Source organism: Vigna umbellata, chromosome 2 (genome assembly GCF_029865625.1).
Source record: "Vigna umbellata cultivar VRB3 chromosome 2, Vumbellata_1.0, whole genome shotgun sequence".
Taxonomy (NCBI): Eukaryota; Viridiplantae; Streptophyta; class Magnoliopsida; order Fabales; family Fabaceae; genus Vigna; species Vigna umbellata.
Genome location: NC_142166.1, coordinates 38,968,127 through 38,986,192, shown reverse-complemented (window position 1 = coordinate 38,986,192; position 18,066 = coordinate 38,968,127). Strand labels below are relative to the sequence as shown.

At 33.1% G+C, this 18,066-nt stretch overlaps 1 protein-coding gene across 1 annotated transcript; it reads right to left on the bottom strand.

Annotated features, from left to right (window-relative positions):
• Positions 1–5,028: 5,028 nt before the first annotated feature.
• LOC124841117 (bidirectional sugar transporter SWEET1) lies at positions 5,029–7,679 on the bottom strand. Its single transcript, XM_047317308.2, has 6 exons — positions 7,488–7,679; positions 7,313–7,349; positions 6,680–6,775; positions 5,807–6,086; positions 5,588–5,707; positions 5,029–5,483 (listed from the first exon to the last, which is right to left on the bottom strand). Exons 1-6 carry the CDS (start codon positions 7,519–7,521, stop codon positions 5,307–5,309), a joined length of 744 nt encoding a protein of 247 aa, XP_047173264.1. The 5' UTR covers positions 7,522–7,679; the 3' UTR covers positions 5,029–5,306.
• Between the last annotated feature and the right edge of the window lie 10,387 nt (positions 7,680–18,066).

The following is an 18,066-nucleotide window of genomic DNA, read 5'->3' as shown; positions in this document are numbered from 1 at the left end:
TACAGACTCTTCAGGAATCAATTATTCCCTATGATTATAACAAGTGAGGCAACTTCCTTGAAACCAATACCCATGAACATATTAGTATTTTAGCACCTCACTAGCGTTCAAACTTCAGTGTTGGTAGTGTTCAAACTTGAATAACAGTTCTAACCAACACAATAGGAAATGGGGAATTATTTGTACAGTTCTAGCCAACAATACATTTATAATCAATTTTAGGTAGTTTAAAAACTTTGTACTGGAAGGTTGAAATGGGAAAATTATCCTTGTATAGCTCCTTAACCTTCCAAGTTGCTTCATTTGTGGACCAACTTCCATATTATAGAACTTCAATAGTTGCCACAGTGGGCCATTTTCCATATTATAGAACTTCTACAGTTGAAATGGTATGGTGTGAGTTTTTAAATTGTTTTTGGAAATATTTTTTATATAGTTTCATGAGGCATTTGATAATAAGAATTTTTATAATTACTACAGATTTTTACTAAGGAAATAAATTCTTTGATATATTCAAATTTATTTATCAACAAATTTTATTATTTAAATTTGTGATGAAAATTTTCATAGATAATAAATTCCTTGTTTATTTATCAACTGTAGAATTTATATTATTAACGGACACTTTCATTGGTAATGTATTCTATGATTCTTTTTGTTAATAAATTTTGAGGATAAATAATAACTATGAATTTCAATGGATATTTTTTGTCAATAAATTGAGTGTTAAATTTTTCATTCAATTTGATAAAAATTTTATATATGAAGAGGAGATGAGTGAGAAAAAGAAGAGAATGAAAAAAAAAAAGGTAAAGGAGAACAACAAGAAGGCTAGAGCTTGTGGCGATTACAGGGACGCAAATAGTGACGACTTGGAGACAAATTTTCATAGGTAATAAATTCCTTGGTTATTTATCAACTGTAGAATTTATATTATTAACGGATAGTAACGTATTTTATGATTTTTTTTTTGTCAATAAATTTTGTCAATAAATAATAACTCTGAATTTCAATGGATATTTTTTGTCAATAAATTGAGTGTTAAATTTTTCATTCAATTTGATAACGATTTTATATATGAAGAGGAGATGAGTGAGAAAAAGAAGACAATAAAGAAAAAAAGAAGGTAAAGGAGAACGACAAGAAGGCCAGAGCTTGTGACGATTACAGGGGCGAATGATGATATAATAGTGACGACTTGGAGACAATGCAAAAGTGAGTCATTTTCCATATTATAGAACAAATGATGATATAATAGTGACGACTTGGAGACAACGCAAAAGTGAGTCATTTTCCATATTATAGAACTTCTACCGTTGAAATGGTGTGGTGTGAGTTTTAAAATTGTTTTTGGAAATATTTTCTGTATAGAGTTTAGTAAGGTGTTTGATAATTTTTGTAATTAGTAACGAATTTTTATTTCTCATAATAAATTTGTTGATAAATCCAAATTTATTTAAAAATAAATTTTATCAACAGAATTTAGAACTTAAATTAGTAATGAAATTTTTTATCGTTAATGATTTCGATAGTTAGATTTGTTGGTAAGTTAGAATGTGTATTAGTAACGAATACTTTAATTGGTAATGTATTTGACGATTTATTTTGTTAATGAGTTACGTCGATAAATTATAACTCTAAATTTTAATGGATTTTTTTGTCGACAAATTAAGCGTTAAATTTCTCATCAAGTTTGATAAAAAAAATTATATATAAAGAGGAGATGAGTGAGAAAAAGAAGAGAATGAAGAGAAGGAGGAGGTGGAGGAGGATGACAAGGAGGCCAGAGCTTATGGCGATAACAAGGGTGCAATGATGATGACAATGACAACTTGGAGACAACGTCAATGTTAAATAATGACTCAGAGCTGCGACAACAGTGATTGCTAGAGTTAAAGTAGGTGAAGATAGAAGAGAAAAATGAAAAGGAAGAAAGAGAGGAGGAAGAGGGAAATAAGGAAAATGAGCTAACAGTGGCACCGGTTGATAAAGCGACGATGGTGAAGACACGACAAAAAGGAAAGGAGGAAGAAGAAGAGGAAGATAAGGAGAAAGAAAAAGACTTAGTTGCTAACTTTACAAGATGAAGTTTATCAATGGTCAAAATTCAACAATAATTACCAACTAATATTTACTAACAAACATTTAGATATTTATCGACGAAATTGTTGTCATCAGTAATTATTGATAAATCATAAAATTTATCGATAAAATTTATTGACGATTACTTTAACGATGAATTTTTATTGTTGGTTATCCATTGGTAAAATTGAAATATCAATGAATTTTTGTTATTTCTAATGAATTATGTTTGTCGATACTATACAATTTTCTTGTAAATGGTTTTATTTTTTTTTTTTGGCTTTTTGGTTTTCTCTTTCATATATGCATATTAAAAATACCTTGTAAAAAAAGAATTATTAATAATTCCTTCATAAACATGATAACTCACCTTGTAGTATCTACATAATTATCAAATAATGAAGATAAAATTTCTAGTTATACTAGTTAAACATGAGTTTAGACTAGTGCTAGTCTATAAAACTTAAGCTTTTTTTCTCCTTTTTGTTATTAGGTGATTTTCATAGAAGATTATGATATTTGCACATCCTATTTCTAAGCATTGTTTGTAATTTGTCAAGGCAAAATTTGTTTTACAACAAAAGTGTTAGCATAAAGACAATAATGTATTAAAATCTGAAACAAAAGCAAACTCAAAGCATCTAAATAAGATCTTTTTGTGACTTCTATAGATAGAAATAAAGTCATGCATAAAAGTTTGTTAAATGAACGAATGTAAAAAGACTTAAAAGAAACATACGTGATTTGTGCATTTTCATTTTTAATTTCTAAATGCTTCGCATATATTGTCTACTTGAAAACATAAAGAGAAAGTTATATTTGTAAATCAATAAACAATTCTCTTTGGTATCAAATAAATCTTTGGTGTAAACTTTTCAAATTATTTAAGTTTTAGTCAACCTCTTTCTAGAAATAACTATTTATTTCAATAAGTTAGTTGATAAGTGTTTAACAACTATTAATTGGTTAATATCACAAAATCTATATATTAGGGTATAGAATAAGTGGTAGGTTGGTCGAGAGGTATAAGGGTCTTCTAGCAATCCGTAAGATATTTTCAAAATACGTTTCAAAATGTGTATTTTATAATGTAAATTTTTTAAAATAAATTTTGGACTGTGAAATCCGAAAAATATTAAAAAAGTACTTTCGAATTTGGTGAATCCACTTTTTCTTCTCCTTCCTTTCCACCTCACGCTTCTTTGGGTTCATACCAGGTGTTATAGGATCCGAAGGAGTAGTAGCGTCTGGTGTGGGACTGGAAGATTAATCATTTATGATTTTTATTATAATTTAAATGAGGGTTAAAATGGAGATATCAAATTTTATGGGATTAGGGAAGAAAAAAAAAGGGATGTGTAGAAATAAGTAGCCTTCTACAAATTGGACCTACAATAAGCCCAGCACAATCAATCCCCATATACACTTTTACACAATAAAACACATACTACAAAGAAAAACTATACTTTAACACTCAAAAAAGTCAGATCCACATACAACTATTTCAATAATATATTAATATATATTGGTGTTTTAAGTTAAAAAATAAAAGAAATCTAATTAAAATATTAATATTTTGGATTATGTAATAGATGTATTTTGTTTTATGGATGTGAAAGTATCAAATTTGGACTACAAAATGGGTAGTACTACATGCGAAAACAAACAATTCTAACCATAATCAATTGGGTAACGATAATAAAGAGGAATAGATTGAGAAACAAGCTTATTAAACTGGAGAGTTTATGAAAACTCGAGAGTTTATGAAAACTCGAGAGTTTATGTAAATTCGTGAGAGTCAAGAAAACTCGTGAGAATCAAGGAAACTCGTGAGAGTCAAGGAAACTCGACTCGTAAAAATTTACTTCAGATGAAAAAATATTGTATAAATAATATTTTAATTCAAATAAGTCTACAAAATTATATAACTTTAAATAAATAAAATTTATAGATATATTGCTCATAAAAATAAATATTGTAAAACATAAATATTTGGATTATTGTCATTAATTTTGATACATTTCATTAAGGAGGTGAGGCGATGACAATGATCATGGATAGAGACAGAGGGACGCGAGAAATAGTGACAATCAGGTCATGAAACCCTAAACCCCAAACGACCTCAATTTTTTTAGTTTTTCCACTTTTCAAGCTTGTAGAATCGCTCCAAATTCGCGATTTTACATAATCCTACCGATTTCACAGTCGATTTTACCGAGTTTACGCAAAAAAGAGTTTACTTCCAAGTTAACTCAGAAGTTATGTATGGAAAAGTAAACTCATACGAGTTTATGAATTAACTCGAGAGTTTGATAACCATAGTGACAAACAATCTCAAACTAAAAAAAAAAAAAAACAACTTGAGTAATGAATATCAAATCTTAGAAAGGAACATTGTTGAAGAAGAAAGCATAAACACTACACAAATATCAAGCAACGCTGACAAGTCGGCACCTTACGCTTGCATAAGCTACCGTTTTTATTCTTAAATTCATGACCTGACTCAGGTTTATATATCCTAACGCAATAGAGCCAAATTAGAACCATAACTTCTTATAGTAGCCCAATAGGCCTAAGTTAACGGAAAAACATACAACATAAATAAGTTCTCTAGTAGCACAAGGGAAATTCCAAGTTGAGAGAATCCCACCTAAAATAACTAACCATATAAAATTTCTCTCTTCTCTTACCTATTATTCTTCAAGAGTCAACATCCATGATTGAAGGAAATACAAGAGGGACTCCGGATGTAGCTTTTACTAGGCTAAGGCATTTCTCAAATCCCAAACTATTGAAATCAATTTTGAGATGAAGTAATTAGTGAAGCTCTAGCCACAATATTGCTCTGACTTTTAACTGACTTTAGCGTGAGGAAGCCTCACCAACTTTAAAGAGTAAAAAGTTATCATAGTATTAGCATCTTCACATTGGCATAAAATTTTCTAGTTGAAAATGAAAATCCGCACTTTTATTTGTAGGTTATACACTAGGAAAATACATTAACATAAAATCCCTGAGACCAGGGGAAGGAGGTAAACTCTCATACATGCTTGTTTCCGTTCAATATTATCGGCTAAAGGTTGCCTTAGCTTGAAGTAAATTATAAGCATTTATAGAACTAAAATAAGAAAAGACCAAATCATAGAGTTGTTTGCTCTCAGTTGCATTAAAAACTACGTAGCTGACAATGACTATTCTGTAAGCCAGATGTGTTCCTTGACGTATCATCCTTGAGTTCCATTTGCATTGGATTGCTTCCCTTGTTGGGGTTTTGCATCCCCCATCTCCATGAATTCCTCCACTGTTGGGGCTTTTTTCCCCGTATCACCTTTATTATCTCGGTATACGAAATACAATATCAGTTGCATTGCCCCCAAAGCAGAACCAACACCATTAGGTACCTGAAAAACCATACATGAACCTTACTCTATTCTTCTTCACTACCAATAAATTAACATAAAACTACCTTCTACGGTTAAAAAGTTAAAATTGAAAAGTGACTTACTGCAACAAATGGGTCACGGCCTAGCAGACCGAAGATAAACCAAGAAGTGCCGCAGAGAAACACAAACAGCGACAAGAAGAAGGGCATGAACTCCACGCTCTTGGTTTTGATCACTAGTCTCTGCACGTAGTTTTAAATCCACCATTAACACACCCACACTTAGTTGGTTTTGAATCAACAAGTATTAGTAGGATTCAATTTGATGGAAGATTAGCTTACCATAATAGAGAGTGGAGAGCCATACATGATTATGGAAAATATTGCAGCAGCAAAGCCGCAGAAGAGCTTTCTTGAATTGCCGTGAAGGGCAAAAAGGGACACAAAAACAACAGCAGAGAACACAGAGAGCACGAAGGTGAAGAGACCAAGAATTTTAGCCTTCTGCTTTTTGGGGGCCAATACGATGAAGATCAACACGTATACGATCTCAATCAAAGATCCAGTGCCATTCACTGTTGACACTAATATATTGTGGGGAGACACAAAAGGTAGACCATACCTGTGGATTTTAAAAATTACCTACAGACAAAAAAGATTTACCAGGAACTAGCTATCTTGGTTTTAAGGTAGTTTTAATCAATTATACACTTCAGATTAGAACGTGAGTCATAATATGTAAAATAGATTACGAGAGCAAACAAACCAATCGGTTACAAATACAGAACAAAACAACGATATACCATATAGAAGCTAGCAAGATAAGGATATATAGTTTCCTACGCAAAGATTTATTGAGCAATTGAAAGCGAAAATTCAACCACTGTTTGAATTCTAGTCCGACAAATTATTGAGCTCTCCCAAAAAACAAAGTTTGTCCCTGTCATTTGCACACTTTAATGATTAAACCAATAGACAAACAACTTCTGTCAATCAAAAGGCAACTTACGAAAATATTATTATCCGGGTATAAGAATTGACAATTTACAATTAACATCAGGAAAAAGGAGGCATAAATAAAGACAATTGAAAGAAGTGACGAAAATGAGCACCACAAAATTTAAAAAGAAAGTACACGTGATCTGATAGAAGATTTGGAGGAGGAGGAGATCACAAAGGCATGCAGTAAAAAGAAAGAACACGCGAGAAGCTTACCATGCTGAAAGGAGACAATTGAGCAGTGTCATGACATATGGAATGCCCGAGAATTTCTCTGTTGATCTGTTCTGTATAATCCTCTTGAATGTGATCCTACGAACCCCAGTTCGTCACAAATTTCACTCAAACTTGCACTATTTCGCATATTGATTAACAATACAAAAACAAATGCTACTTTTATATTCACAGATAGTTGAATTGCTCGATTTGGTATATCATGTTCATGATTTTGAATGAGTTGCCTTTAGCTCCAAAAACTAAGTTCGTAAGACATGGGTTACACATGCACTATTCTATTTACATCACTAGTCAAATCTTTAAAAGGTTCTCTAAGAACAAAAATATATATTTTGAGCATGAAACTCATAATACTGAACAGCAGTCCAATATAAATTAAACAAGTACAATAACAAGTTTTAATATCAAATATCATTTGGCTTTATAACTTAACCCAAAAGGCTATCTCAAAATGTGATTCATCAGAGTTGTTTTATTTATATACATGTACCAATATAGTATACGTGAGACCTCAAAAATAGTTTAACAGGATCCATGGGAAAAAGAAAGTAAAGCCACAACAGTTTAAGAGAGAGAAACGGAGAGGGGAGGAGAAAGCTGTGTAATGCATACACTGGAGCCAAGAAGAGGAACAGAGCGGAAGCATTCCCTGTGCCAGAAAGAAGAACAATGAGAAACAGAGAAACCAAAAGTTCAGAAGCCAAGACTCCACAAGAAAAACTTCCATCAGGGTAACAAGAAAAAATGAGAGAAACTCCTGCAAAACTTGACAGGGTGTTAAACCTACCAAATATGCCAAACAATAAATGTGCAACATCCATGACCTTTGCTCTCTTGTTATCCTTTCTTTTTTTTTTTTCTTTCTGCCTAATCTGCAGAAGAGAGTGGGGAAAAAACTTTGGGAGTTTGGAGTCCCAAAGTGCTGAAAATAAAACCTGTTTCTTTGGAAATGGAAATGTGCTACGATGATAGGAGAGTACAAGTTAGTGGGTATTTATAGGAAAAGGAAAGTAGTGCAAGGTTAAATACAGTATCATACTGTATTTTAGTCTTATCCTTGGGATTCGATGTCGAGAACTGTTTTCCTTCGCAACCGTAATCATAACATAACCATGTATTACAGGGTCTTTGTCATGTGTCTGATTTACGCCAACCCAAAATAATGCAGATGCTTATGCCACATATATATATCATTGTCATACTCTTACATAACTCACGGGATGAGGAAAAGGAAAAAATATATATAGTAGTTCCACATGACATCAACACGAGACATGTGTGCAGTGCAACAGTGCTTCTTCTACCATTAAGGAACTGTTGCAATCAGATTTTAACGTAACAGCAACACATAAATAAATATAATTAACCACTGGGTAAATTTCCCCATGGATCATTTTGTAACTGGACAGGAACCAAGCAGAAAAGGAGCTTGCTGGGTTTCCGAAAGTATTTTTGTTCTTTTATAAATACAGAAAACAGTAAATTAGCCTTGTGACATAATGTCAGTTCAATTGTTCGGACTTTATGTTTCTCTTTCGGGAACAAACTGGGGAGAGAAGAATAGCAAGTAAGAAATTGATTCCAATGCTCCAAAACGTATTTTTCGAGAATTGGAGGTCATAGGAATTGCTGTGTTTTAACAAAAGAACTATATCTGTTGGTTTGGTTTGGTTTGGTTTTGTTTAATTTCCCCTAGACAATCATAATATTCCTGAATCCTTTGGTGAACAACCCAAGGCCTCGATTACGTTGTGAATCGTGCAATTTGCTTTGTAATCTGAAGCTGGATAAAGTTTGTCAATATATAAGTTTCGGATGTAGATCCTCTATGGTTTGAAAATCTAACTGCATTCAAATTATGCTTTATCTATTTCATCAATATTATATTATTGGTTTAGTTATGCATTTTTTTTCTTTTTTTAAGCAATTGACAATAATGAATAATATATAAAGAAAAATATTGAAAAAACACTAATATTATATTATTGGTTTAATTATGCATTCTTTTTCTTTTTTTTAAGCAACCGACAATAATGAATAATATATAAAGAAAAATATTGATATAAGGTATGTTTGATTAATTTTCTTCCATTAATTTATTTTGCACCGATTAACTTTAGTTTGCACCGACTAAATTTCGTTTGCACCGATTAGTTTTAGCTTATGATGCAGTTTTATTCGTCAATTGATAAATCTTGACAGCAGCAGCGAGTGCCTAATCTCCATTGCTTGAAACTTATAGTATATACAATTTTACGATGTGCTATAATGATTTTCTATATTTCAGGTGTGGTAATACTGTAGAAACAAATTAATTTCTTTTTAAAAAAATAAAAATAAAAAGGATGTGGGTTTAGGAGGGGTTTAGTAGTAATATAATAGATAATATTATATTTCTATAAATCATGAAAATCACAATAAATACTGTCAGCAACAAAAAAGCTTAAATTTATATATATATATATATATGAGATTTTACCTATTTTTTACAGGTTTGGAAGAGATGCAAAGCTTTTTGTCAAAACATTGGGCTCTTTGTCAATAATAGGTACAAATTGCAAAAGAACATGTGTTAAAAATAAAGTGTTAAAAATCATTACGTTTCCACAAGGTATGTCAAACATAAAAGCGTTATATTTTGATCTTCATTTTATTTAAAGTCGTTCTTACACTTTCGAAACTTGTCAAATAATGTCATAGTTTCAAAGACCAAGGTATGTCTATGTGGGCAGCCATACGCATGTTTTGTTCTTTTGTTTTAAATCCATTGACCATGCATGGCATAGCTACTTACGTGATAAGAGACTTTAAGACCTTTCGTATCCGCGAAACGAAAAGCTTCTAAACATAATCCAAACATGATAACTTTTTTTAATATAGGTGAATAAGAACAAAAACATCATAAAAGAAGAAGAAAAACTGCGTACAAGAATAAGATACCTAATCTCGTTGTTTAATTCAGATGTTGTAATAATTATCTTGTTACTAGAAGAGTTGCTTTTGCTTGAGGTTGAGTTCATGAGGCTTTTGACGCATCCAAACATCATGTGCAAGGAGAACGAATGAGGAAATAGAAAGAAAGAAAGGAGTTAATAGCTTTATTTGGATGCATGGGGCCATTGCTGAAATGGAAAACCTAACAAAATGATTGAATGATGTATGTGTATGTGTATGTACGTATAGAGTAAGTATGAAAGGTGGGATGGTAGATAGGTATTAGGTATGCCCTTTGGAGGACGGCTCTTCCTATGAATTTGTGTGGCTTAGAAACTGAGTTCTCTACTTCTGTTTGGAGAAGCATTAATGATAATGAAACATAACACCATATTGACGCAAACTTCATACCCATACCAACACCCCTAATTTTTTCTATTTCTTTCTATCTTAATTCATATCAAATTAAAGACCTGCACGCAATTTCCCTTGTCATTTTTTAATTATCACACTCTCTTCTTTAGGACTTTGTCTTACTAACTTTCTTTGAAAATAAATAAAGAAAAAACATATTTAATCATATATCAAAAAAAATAACGTCTTGTATGTTACAAATTTAGACAGTATTTTTTGCAACATTATTTTGCTATTTTGGTATTACCTTATTTTATCTCACCCTTTTCTTTATATTTATAACATTTATCATGAAAATACCTGTCCTCACTCACAAGCTACTAAAAATTCGTGTTAATTTTTTTATTATTTATGAAAAGTCGTTAGACTAATAGATTACCATAAATAAGAATAGTCTGTAAGACTCTGGACTCGTGGGTAAAAAAATTTATCATGAAAAGGTATTGTTTGATATAGCAAAGGTGTCAGCACTCTGCTTTAACTCATTGCCATGCGCAGGGGATAACTGTGCAAACAAGCTGCAGAAAAAACATATTTAATCCTTCAATAGGGCAAAAATATCAATTTCTTAAGAAAAGCAAGATTGAGTGAAGAAAACGTAACATTTTATTTAGTATTACGTTAATTAATGGAATCAGAACAAAATTGGTACAGATTTGTTTCTATATGATTATATGAAACAAGATTATAAACAAAATAGCTTCTGGTTTTTGCTGTAATTACTATATTTGAGCTTAGAATTTGTACAGGGAAACACATTGCCAAGAAAGACAAGAAGACAAGAACTATAGACGAAAGCCGTGTAAATGAACTTTTGAAAGAAAGAGTAATATTTGCGGATTCAATAACATAAACTATATAATGTTTTCAATGCATCAAGATAGTATAATTATCAAGATAGGCAACAGAACAATGACTTAACTACAACAAAATTACGAAGCCACCCGACATGAAGAAACTAATAGTGGATTAAGCATAATTTGGTGGTGAAGAAATTAATGTTGCCAACCTTCCCTTCAAGAGATTAACTTTCTTTTCCCAGCTTTTTTATGTCTCCACCGAAAGTGATAAGACTTTTATATCTACACGTCTTTTTTGCTCATTACACCTTTTTCCAAAACTAAGTGTTTTCCAGGGTTTCTAGTTTTTTTTTTCAGTTTACCTTGTTGTAGAACTTCACAAGATAAAATGACAAAATTTAAAGCCTAAGGGAGGAAGTTTTCATGGAATCATACCTCACGGTAGATATTGGTTAAGCTTTTCATGCATCAAATCATTCTGACTTTCTCAAAGAAATTGAGATGCAGTTAAGTTGTAAAAGCACTACATCGCTATCTAGTTTCATTTATTATTCTCACTTTCTCACTTTCTCACTTCCTCTCTTCCTCTCTGTATCAGTCCTTTTCACTCTCTTTGAATATGTTGGCCACTGAACCTATTTTTGGATGAGTCCATGACTTAAATCCCATCAATACCTTCCATTAGTATGGGCATGTTACCAAATATTCCTTCATTTAAATGGTTTAATATTTTACTTGGACTTTTGAAACCTCCAGTTCAGCCTCAAGATGACAGAAAACAACCATCAAACCCAGAATTCTATGCCATCATACAGAACGGTCAACCAAATAGCCATATAAAGTATCATCCTACTCCACATTGATCTCTTGGGCTAAAACTCTGAGACTTTATTTTTTGGAAACTCTATACGGAAGACTATTTTCCTCACATCACCTCGTGCACTGTCATCTTCACGTATCCAACAATGATTGGTTATGTATCTGCTCTCATCTTTATTGAAAGCAATCTGTACTTCATAAGGTAAACCCACAAAACCAGAATCATTGCCTTGAGACAGAACTTTGAGAAATTAAAACACGTCCCATCACGAGGTTCCATAGTCTGTACCATTGCAGGTACGTGTTCCTTCAAAATTAGTTTACTTTATAAATGAGTTTACAGTTTACCCATTACCAACAGTTAAACCAATATTATCGACATATTGGTGATAGTGGACCAGTGAGGAAATTCTTTTCAACTGTAGAAAAATATATATTAAATATATAGAGAGAACCAGAATATTTTTCAGCAAGAATTCAGAAAAAGATAAGGGTATATAGGTAGAATTATAGGAACACGTTATGTGCTAAGTGAGAATACTTGTGGTGGTTATAATTTAAGAATATATCTATAAGAGAATTCGCATTAGTAATTATGGATAGCAGTTGTTAAATGGTGATTTGATGTGAATTTTGGGTTGCCATGATGGCATCCCAACAAGGTTAGTTGGATTTGATGCTGCAATCGACATATGCCATGATGTAGAGTAGACATGTTGATATTGATGCATTATTGAAAATGGGTTCTAGAAGAGATCAAACTCCATCCTTCTCTGTAGGTAGAATCTGTTTAAAGATTGCAGCTTTATATTCCTTATGCGTTATACGAGTCAAGTTATGATGTAATAGGGAATTATTTGTTTCTAAGAAGTACACGGAAAAACGATAAATAGAAAAGGATGTGGGTCAGTTTTTCAACCACATGATACGAATCGAAATGTGACTTTGAAGATGGTGCCAAGTTTTCTATCCGACTTTGGTTTATGATTGTGTTAAGGTTTGTTTTAGATTCGAGATAATATCATGTTCATTACCTAATTTTAACACATTCATTCTTATTAAATCTTCTTAGTAAATTTCCTTAAAAGACTCACCACCAACATGGAAAATCAAGTAAGCCTTAAACACCAACTAGACAATGTTATACACAAACTCCATCCTTAAACAACATAACACATTATTAAAACTTTCAACTAAAAGTCTAAAACATCACAAATTTTAAGTTAAATCGAAATCCAATTATCAAACCAAAGGCTGTTGGGTAACTTTTTTTAAGATGGCATTTCTAAGGTGCCAATCATTATATATATTTGTCTTGAAAATATAAGTCATCAACTTTTCAGTAATTTGATTTCAACGGATAACAATTAAATGATATTATTTTTAATTTTTAATATAGCATATTAATCATATTAAGTAATATTTAATAATAAATAGTAGCATTTATAATCTTCCATCTTTAAAATTTAAATTTCATTTTATAAACATTATAACTTATAGTGTAAAGACATAGAACATACGATTTTAGAAATGGTAGTAGATTAAAAATAAAGAGACTCAATTTTTTTTAATATTAAAAGGTTTTAATATAAATAAATTTGTTATAAAGGAGTTTCATTATTTTAAAACACACTATCTCTTTAAAAATCATTTTTCTAGAGTTATCTGATTTCTCTCTATGAGTTCTTCTTCTCTGCTCATCTGATTGAAGAACTGAGACATTAGAAGTGATCTTGGTAGCGAGCTCTTCAATTCAGACCAATCAATTTTTTCATATGAGTAAGTTAAGTTTCGATCTCTTTTCTCTAGTCCTTTCTTTCTTTTGTTGCATGTGAGTCCCGCTCAATTTGCATGTAATATTCGAGTCTTCTATAAGACTTTTTGTTGATCAGTGGTACTAACGATATACTCTAATCGTGTTTTTTTGTCTATAGGTACAAATAGAGCTCCTTAAGCTGTGTGAGCGAAAAAGAGTTCTCTAGAGTGATTGGTCTTCTAAAAGGTAAGGGAAGCTAGTATTTTATTTTATTGAGTTATAAAGTATGAAATGATAGTTATTAGTATGTGAGTTGAATGTATGTTGAATTGTATGCTTGAAAGGAGTATGTTAGTATTAAGTATCTTTGATTAAATGAATTAGGTTGAATGATTCTGGTTAGATGTGATATTTAACTTGAATGTTGTTGTTGTTGTGAAATTGTTGGTTATGAACTAGTTTGTGTTGAAAGGAAATTATATGGGTCAAGACAATTATTTATGTTAGTCTAAAAGAGAGGTTTTAATAGGTGATTTTTAGAAATATGAGTTTAAAGGGATATGGTCTACCCAACCAACTTGGCATGGTCCCTATCTAACCTAACTTAACATAAGCCTGACCTAACCTAGCCATATTAACTTAGGCATGGTTTAGACTCAACCTAACTCGATTTGACTTGATCTCTATCCAGCTTGACCTAACTCAAATATAACTCACTTAGCTCGACATGAGACATAATCATTCACTTGATTAAAGTTGGACTTTTAAATGTTGTTTAACTATAAGCATATGAATATATTTTGTTTAACATTAACCATATGGATCATAAATAAATCCTACATACTATACTAATTAACTGGTGTAGAAATAAAATTAGATTTATTATCTCATCCATAAGTCAATGCAACATAACACGTGTAGAAATAAGATTAGATTTATTGTCTTGTCCATAAGTTAGTGCATATTTTATTATATCTAAATAAAATTTGCAATATGAACATAAAAGGTTAGCCATAAACTCAAAACAATGGTAGAAATAACAGGGTTGTACAAAAGATAATGACACTTCAAAATAAAATACACGAAGCAAAGAAGGAATTTATTTTTGTAACATGTTTGGAGATGTTATGAAGGGCAAAGCCCAAACACATACTCAAGTGGGAAGCATGGTAATTGTTAACTTTTTAGCAAGCATGCAAAATATTTCAAGTACTATAGATTGTAAGTCCAAGTATCGTTTTCTAAGGAATTTGTGTTTGTTTAGTTAATTATAATTACTTACTAATTTATGCAATGAATATAAACATTGATTGATTCAAATATGTTGAAAACATATAAACTTATACTGAATATAAAAATTATAAAATGATATGGTTAAAGACTCATCGGAGTTGGACTTCATGAGCCATGCTCTATGCACTCATCCACACAATATATCTCTAACATATTCAAGCATTCACATTACAAGTATACAAGCCATCCCTTAGAGACAAGTTCTAAATCCTTATCACTACAAAAAATATTAATATTACCGACGAATTTTTACCGACGGATCAATATCCGTCGATATATTTTAATTTCCGGGGTGTTTTTAATTTTTTTACCCACGATCAAAAGCCTTCGGTAAGTGACATGCAAATTACTGACGGATTTATCGAAGGCTTTTGGCCGTCGGTAAGTGACATGCACATTACCGACGGATTTACCAAAGGCTTTTGGTCGTCGGTAAGTAACATGCACATTACCGACGAATTTATCGAAGGCTTTTGGCCATCTGTATAAAGAACGGGAATTTTCCCGCCCATTATTTCGCTAGACGATATTACCGACGGATTTACCGAAGGTTTTTAGTCGTCGGTAAAAAGAGCCGGAATTTTCCCGCCCATTATTTCGCAGGACAACATTACCGACTGATTTACCGAAGGCCTCTGACCGTCGGTAAAAAAGCGGAAATTTTTCGAACATCCAGTGCCAATATATGTGGCAAACACTCATTTCTCCTCTCATTTCTCTCCATCTCAGTGTAATACTTCTTCATATCGCTGCTATCCACCGCCACTACTCTCCACCGTCGCTGCCCTCCACCACCGCTGCCCTCCACCACCGCTGCTCTCCACCACCGCTGCTCTCCACCGCCTCTCCACCGTCGCTGCCCTCCCGCCGCTGCCCTTCACCACCGCTTCCCTCTACCATCGTGCTCTCCACCACCACTCTCCACCACCGCTGCTCTCCACAATTTTGCGATTAGGAACATTCCTCTTACAAATCTGAGAATTGCATAGAAACTCTCCATGATTCCCTATGATTTTAACTATTGAAAATAAATTGGTTGTTTGATTCTTTGGAAATTAGTTTGTTACTTTCGTGATGCTTTTTTGGTGGCGGAGTTCATGAAAACAAAAAAAAAAAGACACAGAGAAAGGAAGGAAGGAAGAAGAAGATGAACCAGATCGCGATAATTACCGACGGATTTACCGAAGACCATAAGCCTTTGGTAATTACCGACGGCTTTACCGAAGGACAAAAGCCTACGGTAATTACCGACGGCTGAAATATCCGTCGGTAAAGGTTACCGACAACATTTTTACTGACGGTATTTTGACCGTCGGTAAGCCGTCGGTAAACGACAATTACCGACGGATTTGATACATTACCGATGAACTACGGCCGTCAGTAATATCAATTATTCTTGTAGTGTATGTAAAAATACTAACCCCTTAGATATTCAAACACAAGATTTACATTAAGAAAAATTGTCTAGAAAGACCAAAAGCTTTGATCTATGTCTATAACCAAACCTTTTGGTCGTTTTATCCATGTCTATGTTCTAAAACATTTTTCAATGATTAAACACCACTCAAATAGCATAGATATTCCATCATGTACGTGAATAAAAAGGATAAAACACAAGAATAATGAAAGATATTCTATTGCATAGAAAGAACTACAAAGAGTTTAGGTACATTACATCCAACCTTAATGAAATAGAGTTTAGCTACTCCTATACATCTAGAACACAAGAGGGGATTGGAATAAAGAAAATGATGGAGGAAGATGGAGTCCTTGAGCCTTAAAAGTGTCTCAACCCGTGTCTTAAGCTTCAGCTGCATTCCCAAGTCCAAAACTACTCTTTTATTCAAGTTTTGACACTTTAAACCATTAAAAAAATGCTTTCTCGCTAGTCCAAAATATCATCTTACCGGATGAAAGGTAGCTTCTCTTACATGTTGGCTTGTTCTACTCACCAGGCTTCTTGACTAGACTAGAATTGCCAAAGTCTCGTTAGACAAGTGACTTCTAACTTTATCTCTCTAATATTTTCCAATCACTAGTGCACTAAGAGGATATAACACCGGTTACTTTTGCTTATAGGCACCGGTTCTACAACCGAAGTATATACCAGCGAGGTAAAAAGGGATAAGTTTTATGCCTCGGTTGTGAATTGGGTTAAAAAAGATAGGATTTATGCCTCGGTTTTTTTAGTAACCGAGGTAGTAACGTGTTAGTTTTTTAATTTTTTTTCACTAGCCTCTGATCCTCTATTCCTGGAGCTCTCAGGCATAAACCCAAAAATTAAGCAGAAACTCAAAAATTAACAATGAACAAGCAGATTCAGAAACCCAAAAATTGAAATAAAAATTGAATCAGAAAATAGGGAACAAGCATATTGATTCTTCTTGTTATCTTCATCACAGATGAATGCTTTTGAATCAGCAATACATGAACCCCGTTCAAATCCCTAACCCCCAATCCAGTCAAAACCCCGTTCAAATCCCTAACCCCCAAATCCAGTCAAAACCCCATTGAAATCCCTAACCCCCAAATCGGATGACCAACAACCGCAGAGACGCTTTTCCGTGACCACCACTGGCACCAGAAGGGGGCTGGACTGGGTGCTAGGCCAGCGGCTCAACCACTGGCACGGGCCGCACTAGGTGGTGGAGTGAGATCTGAGATCGCGTCCGCTGGTGGAGTGAGATCTGAGATCGCGTCACGAGTTGGGGTTGCGGGGTGGGATGCAGCCATGGCTTTGGGCAGCGAAAACGGAGCGGCGGCGGAGCAACGGAGTGGTGGCGACGAAGAGGCGGAGCGGCGGAGTAGCGGAGTGGTGCCTTTGAGATTTGAGCGAGAGAGAAGAGAGAAAAAGAGGAACTGAGAAGGAGATCTGAGTGAGAGAGAAGAAGAGGAACTGAAAAGGAGATTTGAGTGAGAGAGAAGATGAGGAACTGAAAACCGGTGCAGTAATAGCGTCTTTAGACACCGGTTCTGCGTCGAGTCGAGGCGATATCCCCTTCATGACAGTTTTATGCCTCGGGTAGCTTAGACAACCGAGGTAGTAGCACTTTCAGGCACTAATTCCATGTTAACCGAAACATATAAGTTTTTATTAATTACAAAAACGCTACCGCGTTTGAATATGCTTCGGTTTTTCTAAAACCGAAGCGTATTGGACGCCTTTAAAAGTTGTTTTTTTACTAGTGAATCTTTCAATTTCTTATAAAATAAACCAAAAACTAAATAATTATATTTATTTATGAAAACTATATACTAGATCTCTTCATCAAATATAATCCAAAATATATAATACAAAAGACAAATAAGAGGTTCTAATAGAAAAGAAAAAATATTGTTTCTAGTCAAAA